Raw genomic sequence first — 20567 nt, 5'->3', positions numbered from 1 at the left:
TTTAAAATGTGGTTAAAATTAAACTTCTGTTTGCAGAATGTGGGACCCTAACTTTCTTTTTTACCACATTAACAGTCCACTCTGGCTATTTCTGTTAATAAAACCTGTATTTCAAAATAGAATTTAGTACAGGTATTACACTAATCAAATCCTTTATTAAACATACATGGGGAGGAGAAGAGAAAAAGACAGATTGCCCCTTGTTCCAGAATAACAATAGAAGAAACTTCTCAATTTTTATGATTGACTAAAATAATTAATCTGAAATATTTGTGTGGGGTTTTAGGATAGTATAAGAAAAATCTGTGCTCTGTAAATAAATAAAATCTCTCTCTTGTATATTAGCCTATCTTCAACTATAAGTCACTTTGATAGAAGGGAGATTTGAAATACTGAAATTTTTCCAAATTTTTGCTTTCTGGAGTAGAAGGCAATCCATTATTTCCATATAAAATCAGCCTTTTTGGCAGGAGAATACACTACTGTTTCAGAATAAAGTTTACAATGATACTTTTTCAGTAGCTCCAAACTATTTTTGTTTTTTAAGATCTTTCACTTGGAAAATGCTGTAATCTTGTACATGTTGATGAGGTGAGCGATGTGTCTGCCCATTGCCTTGTAGTACCAAAAATCCCCAGTTCCTTTAGAGCAAGACTCCTTCCTAGACTGAAAAATAAGCTGTATCTGAGCCCTTAAATGCAGTTGACAGTACGTTCCTATTTGTTTTACCCTGCTCAGTAGTGTAATATTTTACAGTTAAAACTAGATATTTGGCTTTTCCTATTTCTTATTTTTCAAAATCATGTTACATAAAGCTATTCTCTTGCTGTGTGAAGTTGGTTTTGTGTGGCTCTTCTCAAATTGCACCACAGTAATTACCCTTAATTTTGTAAAACATATCTTCTTATGTACACAGGAGTGATTGTACACATGATCAAATGTATCCTCTGTTTCTGTGGCAAGTAATACCCTTTATGTTGAAGTTCTAAGTCCCTCCTCTGGTAACCACAGTCATCATGTGGCCTGTGTAACCGGATCCTTAGTCCTGAGAGGGAGCTGAAATAGTAACAGCAAACAATGTTGAATTAAGTTGCTAGCCAATTCCTATATGCCGTACAAATTATGTGAGATTTGTACTTTCAAAGTAGCAGTGGAGATTTAATAAGTTATAATAAATAATCTCCTTCAGGTCTGTTCCACCAGGTGCTGCTTCTCATCTCCTTCATAATGTTTTAAACTCTGTGGGGTTTTTTTGCTCTTTTTTAAGATTTAATTAAGCTTGACCTGATTTAATGTTGAACCTCTTTACCCTGGATTTTTATTTTACATTACAGGCCACATCTCGACTGCGAGAAAGAGGCTGTGATGGATGTTTAGCAGGAATTGAAGTTCAGCAACTTTTCTGCTCACAGAGTGTGGCAATCCCTGAACATCAGCTCAAAGAGCTAAACATGAAAATTGACAGTGCTTTGCAGGTGAGGTTTTAAAGTCTGCTGCTTTCATGCTTACTTGCTAAATACTTACTGCATGCTTACTTGCTGATACGCCCATTCTATCTCAACTTTTTGTTTAATGTCAGGCTTACAAACTGGCTTTGGAGAGCTTAGGCCATTGTGAATATGCAATGAAGGCTGGCTTCCACTTGAACCCAAAAGCTATTGAAGCAAGTCTTCAGGTAGGATCTGCTAAACCTGCTCTCTCTTTCATCCCTCCGCACCTTGATAATAACTGTTAAAAAAAAAAAAAATATTGGACTCATATTAGGATTTTTTAGGATTTTTTTTAATGTCTTCATTTCTTCTAATTGATCTGTTCTCTTATATTTCAGGGCTGTTGCAGTGAAGCTGAAGCCCAGCAAACAGGAAGGAGACAGACTCCACCTCAGCCAATTCAGTGTGAACTGCCCACCGTACCTGTTCAGATAGGATCGCATTTTCTGAAAGGAATATCCTTTAATGAGTCTGCAACAGAAAACCTGAAGCTGAAAACGGTAATAACCCTGAATCTAACCACAGGAGAGAAGAGGGGGGGATGTGAGAAGAGTAGAACTCCTTAAAATTCAGAGAATAACTGCAGCAGATGTTCGGTGCCAAACTTTTATTTAAAAGTGCGTTATTTTTAGCCTGACTTCCTGTGGAAACAAGATGTTGATAACAACATTGTAGGTCCACACCTGCTTCTGATCACATTTTAACCACCTGGGCAAATTTAGTCCAGTCTGAGAGAGGCATAGAAATCTAGGGGGTAATGAAGCTTCTGTGAACTTTTTGAAAATAGGTGGGTTAGGTATCAAGAAGTGCAGAGGAAAGTGAGCCCTTACAGATGCCCCAACCAGGTGATGCACTTCAGAGCTTTTATCGTCTTAGGTGCCAAAATAAGTCTGGCCCAGCCTAGTGCTAAGGGAGGTACTTGAAAAAATACTCTGTAACAAAGCTCCTTTTAATGTCTTCTTACAGATTTCCATAAATTAAAAAAAAAAAAATTGTGGAGAAGTTAATTGTGTTTTCAGTATGAAGGAATGGAAAAGTTGTCCATTCAGAAGTAATTTGGGCAATTTTAATCAGCGTTTTCACTTTTTTTTTTTTAAGATAAGCCCAGTTCCTTCATCCTGAAAGAGTTGAAACAATCCACAGTTCAAAATGCTGCTTTTCTGTTGTCTTTGCAGTGCTTTTTGTAGTTTTGAGTAAACTGTTTTGCAAGAATATAAGCAAAATACTGTTTGATTTTGGAGGAGTATTGTGTTCCAAATAGCAGAGATGGTCTTCAATATTTCTGTTCTGCAGTTGAGCTCTTCTAGTAATACAAGACTGTTCAGAGGTAACAGACATTATAGTTGTTTGAAAAATGTGTAGAACAATGATAAATACATATGGAGGTATTGGTGTTAACATTTCTGAATCGTGTTTAGTATGACAAAGTTTTTATGACTCTGTTTTTTTCAGCACACAATGCTGCAGTTGATTAAGGAAGCTGGATGCCATAATGGACTTACACCACGGGATGACTCTCCTGTTACTGAAGTACTAAATCAGGTTTGCCCTTCCACTTGGCGAGGAGCCTGCAAAACTGCTGTACAATTGTTATTTGGCCAAGCTGGACTGGTACGTGACTATGAATAGGTTTAGCAAAAAAAGGGCTCTTTCAACATCCTGAAGAGAAAGTAGATATTTTAAAGAGTTTGGAAATTAATTTCCAGTGTCTGTCTTTGTGTTTCTCCATTTTTAATGCTGAAGCTAACTTGATTTATGAGCAAAATTTATCCTCGTAGAATGCAAGTTCGTAGATGGTATCTGTAGTTGATAGGAACGGAAGAATGTACTGTGTACTTCATAGTCTCCGTTATTAGAGGGACCACAAGAAATGAAACTTCTAGTTCATAGTGAAGTAGAACGATTTTCAAATCTGTAGATGACCATGTTAAAAAGAAAGACCCCTTCCCTCCCTTCTCTCAGATTAGCTTTAAAATCTGCCATTTTTTAATTTCCTCTCTGCTTTCAATGGAAGCTGAGTTTCCTGTCCAACATAAACCAGGAAGTCCTCTGCACCAAGTAATGCTACTTGACATCTCCAACAGAGGACAGAGCGATTAAATACATTGCTGTAGACATATGCATTCTTTAGAAACAAACCCCATGGATTTTACAGTATCTAAACAGTTGCTAAAAATAGATGCTTGGAATATACTCTGGTAAGACAATGCATTTGTGCTCCCATAACTAATTACTGTAATATCTTCATTTAATGAAGTGTTCCTTCATGACACATAAGTTTTTTTGGACTGCTGTGAGTTTTCATTTGACTGGACAAATAAAATGAGGGCAAGAACGCAATAGGATAGGAAAGAAATGCAAGCATAAAGGTACATGTTACCCTATTATAGTTTCTGTCAAGGTTTCTTTGAATCACCTTTACCTACAAGAGGCTAAATGCTTCTTGTTGATTCAGCATTAGGACTTTGTAACTAAGTGTAATTCCTGATGAAAGGATCCATATTGCTACATACTTTGTAAATACCGCATTTTTCAAACACCCGATTTAAGTGACTTCCTCCTTCTGTCCTAGTTCATTAAACCATATGATTTTTGGTACCATTAATAGGTTCTCCAATAATCATAGAATCTTTGGGTTGAAAGGGACCTTTAAAGGTAATTTAGTCCAACCCCCTTGCAGTGAGCAGGGAGATCATCAGCTAGAGCAGGTTTCTCAGAGCCCCATCCAACCTGACCTGGGATGTTTCCAGGGATGGGGCATCTACCACCTCTCTGGGCAACCTGGGCCAGCGTTTCACTACTCATTGGGAAAAATTTCTTCTTATATGTCGTCTAAATATGCCCTCTTTTAGTTTAAAACCATTACCCCTTGTCCTATTGCTACAGGCCCTGCTAAAAAGTCTGTCCCCATCTTTTTTACAAGCTCCCTTTAAGTACTGGAAGGCTGCAATAAGGTCTCCCCAGAGCCTTCTGCAGGCTGAACAACCCCAACTCTCAGCCTTGTGCTCGTGGGAGAGGTGTTCCATCCCTCTGATCATTTGGTGAATGGTGATCATAATGGTGAATGATGAATTGTAAATAATAAATTTGTAAGATATTTCTTCTGTAGTAGGTTCAAATCATACCGGAATTCAAGTGACTTTTCACGTAAAGAAGGCCTACAATGAAAGGAACAGATCATCAGTATCATAACAGCAGTGCACCTGCTGTGAGTCCTTACCTCAGTATGATACAGGGATTTAAGGGTAGGAGATGGTATTGCATTAACCACTTTGTAATATGGAAGTTTTACAGGGAGGCATAAGAAAGCAGGGGGAGAAAGCAAATGTGGAATAGTAGGATTGATCAAATTTCTACTTAGGTGTTTTCAAGGAAAATATGTATTAAATATTAATAAATACAAAAAAACCTAGAAAAAAGGATATGGTTAAGTGGGATGTGTTCAAGGTAGGATGTTGGGAGTCAGCAGCAAGGTATGGGAAATGAGGCCAAGAAAGAAACCATTTCTCAGCGCTATGGGAGTGTGCTGTAACTCAGGAGGAGTTCTTGGCTCCCGAGTGTCTAGATGAGGAATGCCTTGGAGGACGCTGCACCTCCCACAGTTTCCTTTCTGTGGGGTCTCAGTGCTGTGCACACCCAAGTTCTACCCTGATGAGATTTGGGGAGTGGCCCGAGGCACATTTGGACTCAGGAGTCTGGAAGTCTCCTGGTGTCCCCCAGTCTAGACATAACTAGTTAGACCTGCTGGTAATTAAAGCAATGATATTCTTCACGTTTATGATAACATTTGGAGAGTTGTCAGCATAAAACTTACTTATACATTCTCCCAAATAACAGTGCTGATACAAGGAATATTCTTTGTGTTGAATCATGAATGCGTCCGAAGATTTTTGCATGAACCTCAGGTTCTAAAAGTAGCAGGTTTCTATCTTCAAAGACACACTAATGAGCTCTACAGATGACAAAATACTTGTGGGCCTTCTCTCCTTTGTTCGTTCTCACTTTGATTTGTTACAATTTGGAAGGGTGTGAGGGTTGAGGTTTTTCCTTCATAAAGTATGTGCCATCATTTTTTTACAAGATTCAATTATGTTTGTATATAGCCTTATGCAATGACAAGAAATTGTAGTTTGCTTCTTTTAAAGCATTCTTTGGGTGGAGATGAGAGAGGAAACACCTGTAAAACAAGAACAATAGATGTCTGATGCACAGGAAGCTATCCTCTAAGCACCCACCAGGCGGGGAGGGAGAATGTGTTTATTTTAAGTTTATTTTGTGTAGAACTTGGATAAATGAATCATAGGACAATATTACGTAGTCTTTGGTTTACTGCTTTTAGAAACTAACCTGTCTGCATTAGTTCAGAATTGTGTGTAAATTTGTCATTTAAATGCCAAATTTACAAAAGAACATTCCTTGACAGTCTCAGTATCTTTAGCCTGTCTTGCTATGTGCCTTTTAAGAAGAAACTCATTAAGAGTGGAAAGCACAATGAGATGTGACTAAGTTTGCTTGGTTATTTCAGGCTTCAGCTTTTAAATAATTTTAAAATGTGCAGTTTTTCAGTTTCTACTTTAGCATATATATTAAGAAATTTATTTTCAGATTTGGGTCAGCTGAAGAAATCATGTTTGAATAAAAGTGTATTAAAATAGTTGAATTCAGAGGATGAGTGGAAATAAAACTTTGAATTGGCCTCATGCAAATTCATGAAGAGAAGGTTTAACTGCATCTTTAGCCATCCTTTTTTGTGCTGCTAGATCTTTCTACAGCAAAAAACAACATGCATTGCAGAAGCAGTAAATCTTCTAGTAATGTTTAAATCCCAGATGTCGTAACTCTGACCAAATGTTGGGAAAGGTAAAGCTCTTTTTTTTTAAAGGGGAAAAAAAGGAAGATACTGGGTGGAGGAGGGAGTCAGACACTGCCAACAAAGCCCAGACCGTGAGCACTACCTGCACCACGACCAGAAGCTGATCTAGGTCTGCACAAATCAGTATTTTAGTTCTGACTTACAGGTGTGAGGTGCAGACAGCATTTTTCTTGGGAGTTGAGAAAAATCATTCTGAAGTTCATCTCTCCTTATCCCAGTTATAATTGCAATATAGCTGAATTGCAGATTACCAAATTACATAAAATTAAAATGGTATAAATACAAGGAAAAAAGTAATGGAGTTGCCCAGTTATTAAATGAGAGGTATTTTCATGAGTGGATAATAGGATGGTGTTTTGTCACTGTGCTTAGACATGTTTTACAAGTTTGAATGAACTCGGGCAAATGCTTAGAGGCAGCTGGAGGAAAGCGAAGGCCTTATACTCAAGTATCTACAAGGTGAGAACTAACTGTGCTCAAGTGTCATTGGATGGTTTTGTTAAAGAGAGAGAGAGGAGACTCGCAGCATTATTCGAATTTCACATTTCTTCATAACCAGTAGTAGACAACCAGTTAGTAGTAGAACCAGTGTAGGATGATTGCAAAAAAGCCAGTAATATCCCTTGAGGCTTATTTATACTGGAGGACTTTTGCCACTTCAAGGATAAATGGTACAGCTAATCTGCTAGTCACTGAAGCAAGAACTGCTGACTGCTGCCAAAAAAGCTGCTGGTTCAGCATGACCAAAATAGGAAATTATGGAAATGATCAAGAAGGCCAACCCATGCAGACTGGACAACAACAGACAGCATGAACCAAATATGGAACTTGCTGTCACTGGTATTAAAATTTAAGTGAAGCTGAAGTGAATCCATTCCTTCTCAATTCCATAAAAAGAAAGGTTCATGACAGAAGGTTAATTTTCAAGACTTTCATCTTCCATATATCTCCATGACGTCTTACAGAAGGCTCAGAATTCAACAAATTGAACAGTCACTTTTCTTCTCCTTATATAATAGAGAATTAATAATAGTAGTTTCACTAGGTAGAATAGAGAAATGTTGGTGTGGAATTTTATAACCTTAAAAGGATGAGGGGTGTTAGGAATTGTGAGGTATGTGAAGAGTTTCAAACTAAATACTACTTGTCTATATCATACTGTGCACTGCAGTTAAATTATTTAAAATGTTTTGACAAACAAGTGTTTGGGAGCTGTTCAGGTAGTAACAGTGCCAAACCTTTCAAATGAAGCCATTGGTAACTACCAGCTGTTAGGTAAAGCAGTTGATAACTATGTAGTGATGTGTAACTACACTACGTAATTGAGCAGAATTAAGTCCTTGAAATACAGGTTACTGTATCAAACTAATCATTTTACAGTCCTTTTTTTAGATATTAAAATAGAAGTCATCTTACAATGATTTTGTGAGTTGATTTGGTTTTATCCGGTTATTTTTTGCACCTGTAGCATGGTAAGGAGGTGAGACTAATGCATCTTAACTAGAAAGGTGATAAAATAACTAGAATTAATTCTTAAAATTTCCCTTTATTTTAATTTTATTTGCTAGGTGGTTGTGGACACAGCACAGATTGAAAACAAAGAAGCCTATGCTCCTCAGATAAGTTTAGAAGGATCCAGGATTGTGGTGCAAGTTCCATCAACTTGGTAAATAAAAATACTGTATTGCAGATAATACTAATAGCTATGACTGAAATACATAGGGAAAACATTACACGACAAATGGAAGAGAGAATATTATATGATTATGGAATATCTTTAAGTTCCTTTATCGGGAACTGTTTGAATGCCACTGTTCCTGACAGACTGACAGTTGTACTTCAGCTGTCTTTGTACTAGCACTGCCTCTGTTGGAGGCAATAGGAGAGAGGCAGTGCTGGGGCCCTTAAGCGTACTTTTAAAGATAAAGCAAAAGCTTGATGAAGAAAGGAGGTTTAAAAAAAAAAAAAAAAATCCAATAGTATTCCTGTTATGCCCCTCGCCGGGGCTGGTCCTCCCAGCTGTTACCTAAGGAAGGCCAGGAACTAGATGAGATGAATAGAAGAGCTGCAGCTCGCTCTTCCCTGAGCTGTTCTTTAAGCGCTGTTGTGAACCGCAGAACTCTGTGGACCGAGAGACGCAATTCCTACCCGTTTAGTTGACTGCCTAGGAAAGAATGGTAGGATTAATCTGTGGTTTTGGTGAGGATTTCTTCCCTTGTGGAACAATGATTTGGAATTCAAACACTTCCTTTCTCTCTTACTCAGTGTTATGAATTTCAGTACAACACAGTTCATTCATCTGAATCTTTAATGAGATAGTCAGTCTGTTACTAATGGTACCAATGGTATGTCCAGAAGTATACGTCAACTGGTAGTACCCAAATACATCTTTAAGTCCTCTACAGAATGTGAACTGGCACTTCTCTTTCTGTAAATTGCTCTATTATGAAAGAACTAAAATAATGCAGAGCGCTTTAGAGCCAGGCTTTGTGCGCTCTGGAAGAGCTCCGCCTGCTGACACACAGTGAGAGTGCCTCTTTACTGGTCTGCTGGAGCGGCTCATTAAGTACTTGACAAATGTGCTAATATCTAGATTTAAGTTACTCTGATTTCAGCTCAAATTCAGTCCTAATTCTGTGCCACTAATGAGGAAAATTCACTAACCCTGCATCTGCACAGCTCAGTAAAATCTTCCCCAGACTGTTGGATAGGCTGAATCATTTTCCACTTGGAATCTGTCCGGCTGGGGGTTCCTAGTGTTGGACTCCAGAGTGCACCCATGCACTAGCGTTTTGTGTCAGGTTTGTTCACTGCTCTTGTCATTTTCCAGAAATTGGCTTTGTGTATTAGTTTTTTCTTACCTCTGTGCTTGAATTACACCTGCTTAGCTACAGAGCTAATAATTAATCATGATTTAAAAATAAATGCTGTAACAATTTTTCAGTTAATTAGTTGTATATTCAACAGTAGGGAAAAAAAATGGGGCTGCAGGCATAGTATTTAGGAACCCTCAGGCCTTCATACATTATGCGGCCTTTATTAGTTGCATCTCTGTAGGAGCATTAGTAGTACATCAATGGGCCTTTTATTATCTGACTAGTATGGTAAAATTGTTTATTGTAAGAAATAAAAATTTTGATTAAGTTAAACTTGATGATTACAGGTGTCTGAAAGAAGATCCAGCAACAATGTCTTTGCTACAGAGAAGTCTGGATCCAGAGAAGACTCTGGGACTGGTAGATGTGCTTTACACTGCTGTGTTTGACATACACAGGTGGAAGGAAGGAAGGTACATCTTGTCCTGAGCCTCGTGCTCTACTTTCCTAGTTTAAACAAAGCCATCATTGTTGTAGGTCTGTATGGAGGAATTTGATAGCACCAGTTCCTCAGAAGGGGAAAACAGTAGTCAAACTGAGAGCAAAAAATTGGTAATCTACATAGGTACCTTGTGGGTACCTACAGAGATACAGCAGTCTTAACAGCAAACCAGCAGCTTATCTAAGTGTGCAAAAGTATGTGTTTGTTTCTTACAAAAATACTTTATATTAAATTGGTCTCCATTTAGGTCTTGAAGCACAATTAAAATTTTTTAAGGAATGGAAAGCAGTTAACGCTATTGCAAAATACAAGTAATGATTTGCATTGTTACCATAGGAAGTAGCTGATGAACTTGGCAATCTGGTTTTGTTTCTTCCAGTAGCTATTACCCAAATACACATTTTCCTCCAAAGTGCAAACTCAGTTACGTCTTAGGTGGTTTGATATACGTGTTTTTGTTGATGCAGGGAGCAAGCTTTGCCTTGTATTCAGATCCAGTTACAGCGTGAAATCTCTGACTTTGGGAATCAAGTTGACATGCCATCCGGAAATGGAAGCAAATCTTCAGGTGGCCTACAAAAGACGTTCTCAAAACTGACTTCACGGTTTACAAAAAAAACTTCCTGCACCAGTACAAGTAATACTGGAAGCTATTCAATCCCCAATACACCCTCCAAAAATGTCTTCATAAGTTCCAACTCAGAGGAAAAAGCTAAAATGCCCACTAACATGGACGCACGGTTACAAAGCATTTTGAACATTGGTAATTTTCCTAGGACCACAGATCCACTGCAGTCAATTCAGAGCACAAATAATCAGCTAGTGAATGGATTTCTAGTCGAAAGACGGGACAACTTCTTCAAACCTGATGATGGCAAGGATGACAAAGGTATGAATTTACCAACTGACCAAGAAATGCAGGATGTTATAGATTTCTTGTCTGGTTTTAACATGGGCAAATCCCAGCAAACTTCTCCGATGGTGAAAAGAAGGAACTCTGCTGCATCCTCTACAGCAACAGAACAAAAATCAGGAACAGTACAACAGCAACCGCAATCTGTCTCTCACACACCACTGCATCCTTCTCAGCAAGGCTTGTCACAGCAGCAGCAGCAGTCACAAAAGCAGCAGCAGCAGCAAATGCAGTATTACCAACACTTGCTTCAACCTATTGGACCACAGCAACGTGTACCTGCCAAATGGCTCACTAATTCTTCACAGCAGCCAGCCCAAGCTGTTGGAGCTGGATTGTCTCATATAAACCAGTGGAACAATCCTAGTTTTTCAGATTTAAGCTCCGATTTGTACAGCTTGGGTCTTGTGAGCAGCTATATGGACAATATGATGTCAGAGATGTTAGGACAGAAACCACAAGGACCTAGAAACAACACATGGCCAAATCGTGACCAAACTGATGGAGTGTTTGGGATGTTGGGAGAAATCCTGCCTTTTGACCCTGCAGGTGTGTGTCTTTTCCTTTATTATGTTTTTTATAAGGGTCCTTTTACAAAGAATACTGTTAAATATTGTTAGCAGTAACTGTCACTTCCTTGTGCTCTCCACCAGATGCTACAGTTCTTACAAAGGCAGGCAGGCATTTCTATGTATGCCTTTTTTCTCTTTTAACAGAAGGTAAACTAACATAGAAGCACTTTTCATTCATAAATAGAATGCAACCAAATTCCTTGCTTCTTGTCCCAGTTGCAGTAGTTCTGACCTTTCCTGTATGGACCACATCAAAGTACTGAAACAGATACTTACAGATGGTATTTCTCTGAGCAATTTGTAAAATGGTTTAAAACCATTGTTAACTCTTGAACTTAGTATTTTACCTCTCCCCAAAATGATCTTTCCTGCTCTTTACCGGTCTTGTGGTCTGGAGCTAGAGCTGGATTTAGTCTTTCCCATATCCCTGCATTTCCCCTCCATTATGGTGCTATTTCATGGGAGTCGTACTGGTCCCGCAGTGAAAAGCTTGGATGCCAAAGGATTAGAGACTGAAGAGCAAGTTCCATATGGTCTGCCAGATGTGTTTGAACCACCAATAAATTGCAAATGTAGAGGGATTATTGTCAAAGATGAAGTGAGATAAAATTTTATAGCCATAAACAAATAGCGAAAGACTATGAAATTGACTGTAGAGTCTAAGAGGAGACTAATGAATTCTTCTGATAGTAGTACTAAGAACAACTTACAAATCTATTATCTCGTAAATATAATTTCTGTTGGCCTGGAACATAGCTACAGGAACTTTGTAGTATACATTTTTGAAAACTGCCTGGAGGGACGCAGCACTGGAACTAAGAAGAAAACCTTTTATCAAACCATGAATCTGTTTCCCATGTACATTTACATGTGTGTGTGTAAGACTGTGTAGGCATCTCAGAAAGCAGCTTATTTGACTCACAATTTTGATAGTTATTTTGTAGCTTAGTTGAATAAATTAGTGGAGTTTGTAAGGCAAAAATAGGCATCATAGGTTATCGAAAGCTTCTTAACAATTTTAAGTCTGGATTAGCATCACCTTATTTAAACATACTTATGGTATATACTTAAGGTTTATCACAACCTTTAAGAAAGGAAAAAATTATTTTCACCAAGCATCAAATACATGTACACATAGGGGGAAAAAAAAATGCATGTATATAAAGGACTGGCATTTTTAGCATTTTGAATTCATTATATTTCTGTAGTATTTTCCTTTTAATCTACGTAAAGCTACTTGTTCCATTTGATATGATGAATATCAAGGACTTTGAAAGTGATACTCTGAAAAGGCGACATTCAAGTTGACAAATGGTGCTCTGGGGATTAAGATACATGTTTCTACAGTTGAAGTGAGAAGTAAACAGTATTTCCACAGATCTGGTGTTTAAAAAAACCCAAAAAACCCCATCCAATCAAATAGATATTTTTTTTCCATTGGAAAGATAACTTTTCTTCATTTAACTTGTCTCCATAAAACTTGCTAGGTTGAGCTGTGATGTAGGAATTTTCAATTTAAGCTCTAGTGCAGTACAGAAGGCTTTAAAACACAGAACGCTTTTTCATTTCCAGGCTTTCTGAGGACTCTTGTACATTTGTCATTTGAAACAAATGGCATTACTTTGATACATATTTTTAGAGCCTGAAAATGATGTGTCTCTTCTGATGCAAATCTGCTAATTAAGAATTTATAAAATTGATGGCTTTTCATGTCAAAGGCTTAACTAGCTACCAAAAATGTATTTTGCAGTACTTTTATCATCTGTAAGAACTTGATGAAGGAATGTTGATACCTCCAGGTCTTTTGAATTACTTTCACAGATGTGAAAGAATGAAATGAAAAACAGATCTGATAAAAAGCTGCTTACCTGGTATGTTTTTGAGGTAAAAATTAACACAGGTTGCTGTTTTGAATATAACAGTATTTCAACACTTAATGCTATCCACAGGGGGGAAAAACTGAATGCCCTTCAGAATCTACCTAGAATCTGTCCTTAGATTTGAGGATCTGTCTAGCTTCCAGCCTCATCTTAAATGGACAAAAAGGTATTTCTCAGAGAACAGTATTAGTGGCAATATTTTGTTTCTGTACTGCTGTCAGATAGCTCTGCCCCTTGCTTATACATTCTTTATTAAAAGAATGTATAGAAACAAAGTTATCTTCTTGTCATTTTAATTTGCATCCAACAAAACATTGTGGAGCTCTTTTCTGAATGTGCCAAATGAAATTGAGGAAACTTTTCTTCTAAATGCTGAACTGAACATAGGGAAGCCATCACATGACAGACCCGATTTCTGCTTTCTGAGCTGTGCAGGCTTGTTGGATATTCTTCAGTCTTCACTCTTAATTTAAAACTGAGACCAGCAAGCCAGCAGCTCTGTACTTCCTGCTGCAATTACTATGCATGAAGTCTAGACATTTTCCATAAATCCAGTCAGATTGCAGTTTTCCCTCAGGGGCAAAAAAAAAAAAGGCAAAAGGAAACAGAAGCTGTGGAAACTCAATTACACTGACTCATAACAGCATTCTTCTTAATACATGAATTATGTGCTCTGAACAATTAGGCATTTAAAACATTTCTGGATTAAGGCTTTTGCTGTGTCTGTTCAAGATCATGCTTGTCACTTATCAGATCACTTACCAGATGCTTGAGACGCATTCTTTATTTTTAAGAATTACTGTTTTTTTTTCTGTAAATGTCAGTCTTACTCTGAAATATTTGGCAGGTCAGGATAAGAATGTTTTTGAAATTGTTGTCTAGTCTTTGTAGGAAGTAGGCAATTTCTGGGCTGTATGGTCTAATATGATCAATCTGAAATTCTGATTTCTCGAAGTAAGCAGGATCACAATGTAGATGGAAATCATGTTGCAATCTGGAATCAACTATGATCAGCACGTTCTTTTTCTCTAAGCTTGGATAAATATACAGGCTTCAATTCCGTCAGCGTCTGCTGATGGGATATTGGACCTTTCAGTGTATAGAGATGTGCGTAGTGACAAATACTATTTCCCTGATGGAATGCAAGGAGCAGGTGTGAGAGAGAATTATTATCCACCATGTATGAACGGCAGGTATCTACTTTTTAAAAAACATTTCCCATTCGGTGTTCTTCACTGCTCTATGAAGATGTATCAACTGTTGCCTGGCATTTATTATCAGTGAAGGAATTACTTTCTGTTGTGGGGTATGATCAAGCCTAAAGGATTAAATGAGGGGGATAATTGCAGTAGAAATAGCTGAATGTCAGCAACTGACTTCTTGGTTTCTTTTATTCAGTTGGCTCTGATCCAGAATTTGCCCGCTATGTTGCTGGGGTCAACCAGGCTATGCAACAAAAAAGGCAAGCACAGCATGTCCGTCGTCCAAGCAACACACGTAGCAACTGGCCTCTTCCTGATGATCCTCATAAAACCTGGCCCTTTCCCGAGTATTTCACAGAAGGGTAAGAGATTGGGCAAGCTACATATTTTTATTGTATATGAGTTTATTTTACACTCAAACTTGGCAGAATGTGGGAATACTGGGTGTTTTTTCCAATTGCTGCTGCATCTGTGAAAGCTGCACTTCATTATGTCGAGTGAGAAATCTGAGCCCTTCCTGCTTTGCTGATACTGAAGCACTGACATTTGTTTGATGTCATCTTTAGAGAGGAATGTATACTGACTTTGACTCGAACAGAGGAAATAAGGAAGTTAAGGCACAGATTCATTCAGAACGGTTTTCTTTCAGTATTTTGAAAACGCTTAAGACCTAGTTTTGCCGAAGAGTGATGCTATTAAAGTTGCAGTGCCTGACTGAATTCAGGTTTCCAGATTTTAGCCACTTAATCTTACTACTATAAGGCAGGTACCTTACAGCAAGTACGTTAGTAGTTTTTTTTCTCTCTTCCAATCAGAAGTGTTTCAACATTCTCTGTCCATTTGTCCATGATGTATTAGCTGTGACTCTCAAGCTAGCTTATAACGAGTACAACTATGTGTTCTAGCTCAGTTTTGCAATGAAAAAGCCAAGCGCTTAGTAATTCCAAAACCAACTATCACTTGTTTCTCCTTCCTGACCAAGAGAGACACTTTTGATTTATATAGTTATTTTAGTAAAATACATATAAAGTGACTGTAACAGACAAAGCATTTGATGTGGTTATTCAGAAGTAACTGAAAATACTTGTATTACTGGCATGTTTTACAAAGTATTGGAATTTTTTTGTGCTCTGAGGTTATCACCTGTGACAAAGATTCAGCGTAACTAGCGAGGGTATGCAGTCTGGACCAAGCACTATAAATACAAGGACTAATACAACCAACCTTTTGTCTTACAGTGATGTGACAAATAGCTGGTCTGGTACTCAAGGAGACTCTGCCAGCTCAAGCGATGAGACCTCCTCAGCTAATGGAGACAGTTTGTTCTCCATGTTCTCAGGGCCAGACCTTGTTGCTGCTGTAAAGCAGAGGAGGTGAGCAAAATGAACAGAAGTACATACTGCTTCATAAGATTCTTCTATTTTGATAATTTCATTTGAGTAGCCACACAAAGGAAATTCCTGCTAATTAGATGACTATACAAATGTCAGTTTGCGTGCTACACTGACATGGATCAGTGTATAGTCTATGTGACCTAATGCTAGGGATTCCCAAATTGAATTATATTGGTAGCTGTCTCCTTATACAAACTAGCACCTCTGCAAATACCCAGTTGTTAGCTGCAATTCAGTATGCCTAGAAAAGATGCGATGCTTTCCCTCTTCCAAGATAGATAAGCTAATTTGGACGCCACTTCTTTCTAAACTACCGAGGCCTTAGACATCATCTTTGAATTGGTTTTCTAAACTGTGTACAGCTTTGTCATGCCCCTAATATTGTGCCTTCTGATGCCAGCAAGTTCCTATTTCCTGGCTTCTACTGCACCTTTGTGGCACTCAAGACAGGCTGCTGATAATGTTGTGTAGACTTCCGTCTCCTTGCCTACTACCACCATTTCAGTAGTTGTAAATACCTGCCTGATAATACAAAAAGAGGCTTCAAACTTAGTAACTGAAAAACTAAGCCAGGATTCTCAGCTATAAAAATTGACTTGAAAGTAGTAGTGCGAATTACAATTGCTTTCTGCTTTTCTAAAGGGCTGGAAGTTGGGTATCTTTGGAACCTCAGGGATTCCACAGTAGAGGGTAGTTAAGAATAATAAAAGGCACAAGATGAAGCATGAATTCCAACCCACTTCCAATCTGGGATCACTCTCCCAAACTGATTTTCAGAGCCTTTTCTAAAAATAAATGAAGCTACTTCTGTGGCCAAATATTCTATTTTTGTTTAGATCACAGAATAATTCAGTCAGTACATCTAGATACAAGATTGTCTGTCTGCTTTTTGGTGATAGGAAAGTCAATTTCCTGCATATTATACCTGGATATTTTTGTATGCCTGGCCAGAAAGGAAGTATACTGGAACTGAAAATAATGAGACTAAGGCAAGCAAGTTGAAAGGAATTTACCAAAAGAGGGGCTGTTTTCTGAATCTTTACACTTACTGAGACTTTATATAGAGGGGATAGGAATTGACCTTCAATAAAAACTAAATTTAAGTTAATGGAAGAGAGCTGTCTAACAAGCAGTCACAGAAGTAGTAATTATGTATGTTTTTAAAGAAAGAAGCAGGGAAGGAAAACACAACAGACATACAATGGGTGAATTAATCTGCCAAGCCATCAGGTATCTAGAGATTGATCATGGAGCAAGAACAACAAATGCTTTATGTAGTGTTCTGAAGAGAAGAGCATAAGTAAGTTGCCAAGTGTGCACCTCATTAAATAAAAACTTAAGCTGAAGTAACAGCACTACTGTTTTATGTTACTTTTAGAAAGAAAAACATTCTACAAGGGAGGGCCTGACAAAATACCAGAGCTAAAACTGTACCGGAAGAGAAGGCAAAAGGGTTGAGCGCTCTAAAGCTGACCTGCAAAGGACTGCTTACCTATGGAGGCCCAATTGGAGCATGGTGATTTTTTTAAAAAAATTAAGGATGAAAGGATAGAAGATTCCACTTTAATCTAAACCCACCCATCTCACCCCCCCAAACGAACACCTCCCCCCCCCCCCCCCCCCCGCCCCGGCCCAAACCAACCAAAAAACAAAAAAAAGAGAACCTTCCAGAATGCACACACGTTGTCAAGGACTTCTATTTGAAATTAGGTATTAGGTCACAAGTTTATACCAAAGGTACAACGTTTTTCCTCAGTAAAGTCACTGTGCTTCAACAGATGTTTCACTTGCTCAACTGTTTTGTCTTGTCTGTAAAGTTATTTCAGAAAAGATACTTAAAAAGAACACCACACAACAAAAAACAAGCAAACCCACAAAAAACTAAAACGAGAGCAGAGCAGGTAACAGAAGAAAAAAGGCAATTTCTGGCAGATCTTCCAAAGTGGGCAAAGAGTGGGCAAAGAGACTAGCCTATTTTCCAAAACTGTGTGCATGTTGCTGAAGCTGTAGCATAAAGAACCATTGCACTGTCAAGGCTCTGGCAGTATTCAGTAATTAATTTCTTTCTGCATTGCTGCTTTTACCTGTACTGAGCAAAGATACATGAAACAAGATGAAGCGTCACTACACATTCTAGGCTGTCAAACATGACATACTGAAACTACAGAACAGTATATGCCTGTGGCAGATTAATGTGACTCATTTAAAAAAAAAAAAGTAAACGTTACTCTTTTTTTGGGCAGAAAACACAGCAGTGGCGAGCAGGAACCTAGTACGCTACCATCACCACCTCTTCTTTCTGCAGCAGATGACCGTAATCAGGTAAGCTGAAAATAGCTTTGCTTAGTCATTTTTCCTGTTTGCATTTTGGGCTGGTTTATACTAGGAAAACAACTAGAACAGCATCTGTTATCTCCAGATTGCTTACCCCTGCTAAAACCCAAACCATTTGCACTGAAGTAGTACTAGATGCTTTTATCAAAGTTACCAAATTTTAATATTAAAATTGGACATCACTTATCTTTTTCCCTTGCACCAGAAATTATCACAAAACCAAAGATTTCAAGTTAAGCAAAGAGGCAAGGAAGTCAATTTTAATCATCTATGCAGAGAAAACTAAAGTATCACCAGATTTACTACCACCTTTCTTGCTGGAAATTTTGACTTAGCGCTGGGCTATTATGTGTCCAGCAAACGTGCTGAAGTAAATAAAAAGTTTTTTCAATAGGCAGGTATTTTAAGAATTGAGAGTGTTTTACATATGCATCAATTCTGCTTTCAAATGTAAATTAATCTTATGAAAATGTCTTGAGCGGTTAAAACGACATGTTAAGTATTGTCTGAAGAAAGAAGTGTTTTGGTATTAAAATACCAAAAAACCACAAAACCACCTCATTTTGTTTTCTCAGGATAATAAAACCAAAACCTGGCCTCCAAAGGCACCCTGGCAGCATACGTCCTCTGTCACGAACACGCTACCTGGTCAGAGTACATCTTTGTATCCTATGAGCAGCCCTGTCAGCCAGTGGAGTGACACGATGCAGATCCTCCAGTCACCCGTGTGGGCAGCAGCCAACGACTGTGCTCCAGCTGCAGCAATCTCCTCTAACTTTGCCTATGCGCAGCAGCAGCAATCACAACAACAGGCTTCCCAGCACAAACAGATGAATAAGGGCTTTAAATCTTTTCCAGTAAAGCACGAACGCAGACCATCTTACCTGCATCAGTACTAACTGCTTTTCATATTGGAAAATGCAGCACAGGGCCAAACATAAATTACATATACTTGGTTTCACAATTGTGTATTGGCTATGTCCTGTTTATCTCATTAACTACGGAACTGAGGGGGTTTGGGTGAGATATGCAAACTCTTGAATTCTGATTTACAGTGCTGAGCAAATATGGCCAATATGTATGTTTGTTTGTATGCGAAAACAGCCCAAAACTGTGATGTAGAAATGCTTTCAAAAAAGTGTATATTGCCTTTACTTTCAAAACCTTTTTTTTTTTTTTTAAAGAACTGCTGAAGGACTACCATACAAGAAACACTGTATTTTATAGCTATTTTTCATATAGATCTATAGTTAAACATCTTACTGAAACACATTGAATATGCTGAAGCAAATATATAGTGGTCACTTTGCTCAACACTGTGTTCAAATTTATAATGGACAAGCTGTAAAGCCTTTCTCCATAAATGGCCTGTGGGCAGCTTTTTTTAAATGAAGTGTAAGAGCAGCTTTTTGTGTGCCACACAAGTGAGTTCCTTATGAAACTGTTGCAGAAACAGGTGTGAAATTCAGTTTTGTGGTACCAAGTGAAGAACAGCAGAACCACTCAACCTTGTGTCACAATGTTATCTGAGCTGCTTAAAGTAGACGGCATCTGTGTGGATAATATGACACTGGTTTTCAAATAAATACACCGTTTCTTACTGCTTCATTTGGCCAAAGGCATTATCCACACAGTGCTCCTTAAGTGTGTGAAAGTATAGCCTAAAAGACTACTTGCATATATTTAAAGTCTTATTTCAGATGCTACAGTTGATTAAAAATTGTGAGCTGGCTCAGAAGATACTAAACTGAAATGTGGGGTAGCAGTTAGTTAAAAGAACTTTTTTTTAAAAAAAGGATGAAGTAATTATTTGCAGTCAGTATGTGCCATTAAGTGAACCTGTGGAATTAGGAATAATCTTCCAACCAAAGTGGATCCGGGAGAGTGACTGGTGCTTAAAAATTGAAGAACAATGGTAAATATATGTATAGCTATCCCACTGTATATTAATTGAGATGACAGAAGATTCTTTATATAGTTAGAGCTTATTTAAATTTTCATATTTCATCTTTGAAAGAGTCTAAAAACCACAATATTTTCTGGTATAAGAGTTTTGACAGTATTAATCTTATTTTTGTATTTTTCTTAAGTCATATCATTCTAATATGTTAACTACTAGTAAAATGGGTTATTAGTTCTAACTACATAATTTTTCAATGAAGATAAAGCACATTTGTTGTTTTTGTTTTTACAAACTAAGTACATCTATATCTAAAGATACCAAAAAATAAATACATTAGATTATATATATATATAAATAAAAAGTATACACAACACTAAAACTATTAAACATTTGGGTATTTAAAACCCATCCACCTTTTTTGTTTGTATGGTGACGGGCTATATTTGCAGGCCCAGATTGTTACCTTTTGTGCTGTTTGAGGATGCCAATGTTGCCTGTATTTATGATATTGTCACCATGTTTTCTGGAACTTCATACTTACCATGTTTACAAAGATTTGTTTTCTGTACATAGACTTTTTACAGTAATGTGCTTTGCACAATCAGTGTGGCTTCTGTCTGTAAATTGTTAATGGTCTGTACTACTATAATTTTGAAAACCCTCTGCTGAAAATGTGTTTATTTAACTT

At 37.7% G+C, this 20567-nt stretch overlaps 1 protein-coding gene across 1 annotated transcript in view; it reads left to right on the top strand.

Annotated features, from left to right (window-relative positions):
• The window catches only part of GARRE1 (granule associated Rac and RHOG effector 1), a gene marked incomplete at its 5' end in the record, with an annotated part of 29431 nt that extends 9940 nt beyond the window's left edge, over window positions 1–19491 (top strand). The window contains 11 exons of the mRNA XM_082005531.1: window positions 1335–1475; window positions 1580–1675; window positions 1829–1990; window positions 2943–3101; window positions 7932–8029; window positions 9527–9652; window positions 10149–11143; window positions 14445–14610; window positions 15487–15621; window positions 17886–17964; window positions 18552–19491. Of these exons, the coding sequence (XP_081861657.1) occupies window positions 1335–1475; window positions 1580–1675; window positions 1829–1990; window positions 2943–3101; window positions 7932–8029; window positions 9527–9652; window positions 10149–11143; window positions 14445–14610; window positions 15487–15621; window positions 17886–17964; window positions 18552–18875 (2481 nt within the window). The 3' untranslated portion in view covers window positions 18876–19491. The remainder of the gene's footprint in view (window positions 1–1334; window positions 1476–1579; window positions 1676–1828; window positions 1991–2942; window positions 3102–7931; window positions 8030–9526; window positions 9653–10148; window positions 11144–14444; window positions 14611–15486; window positions 15622–17885; window positions 17965–18551) is intronic.
• Window positions 19492–20567: the final 1076 nt, after the last annotated feature.

The sequence above is a fragment of the Phaethon aethereus genome, assembly GCF_964289735.1.
Source record: "Phaethon aethereus genome assembly, chromosome: 13".
NCBI lineage: Eukaryota > Metazoa > Chordata > Aves > Phaethontiformes > Phaethontidae > Phaethon > Phaethon aethereus.
Note: the sequence above shows the minus strand (reverse complement) of the source record. Positions and strands in the feature narration are given on the sequence as shown.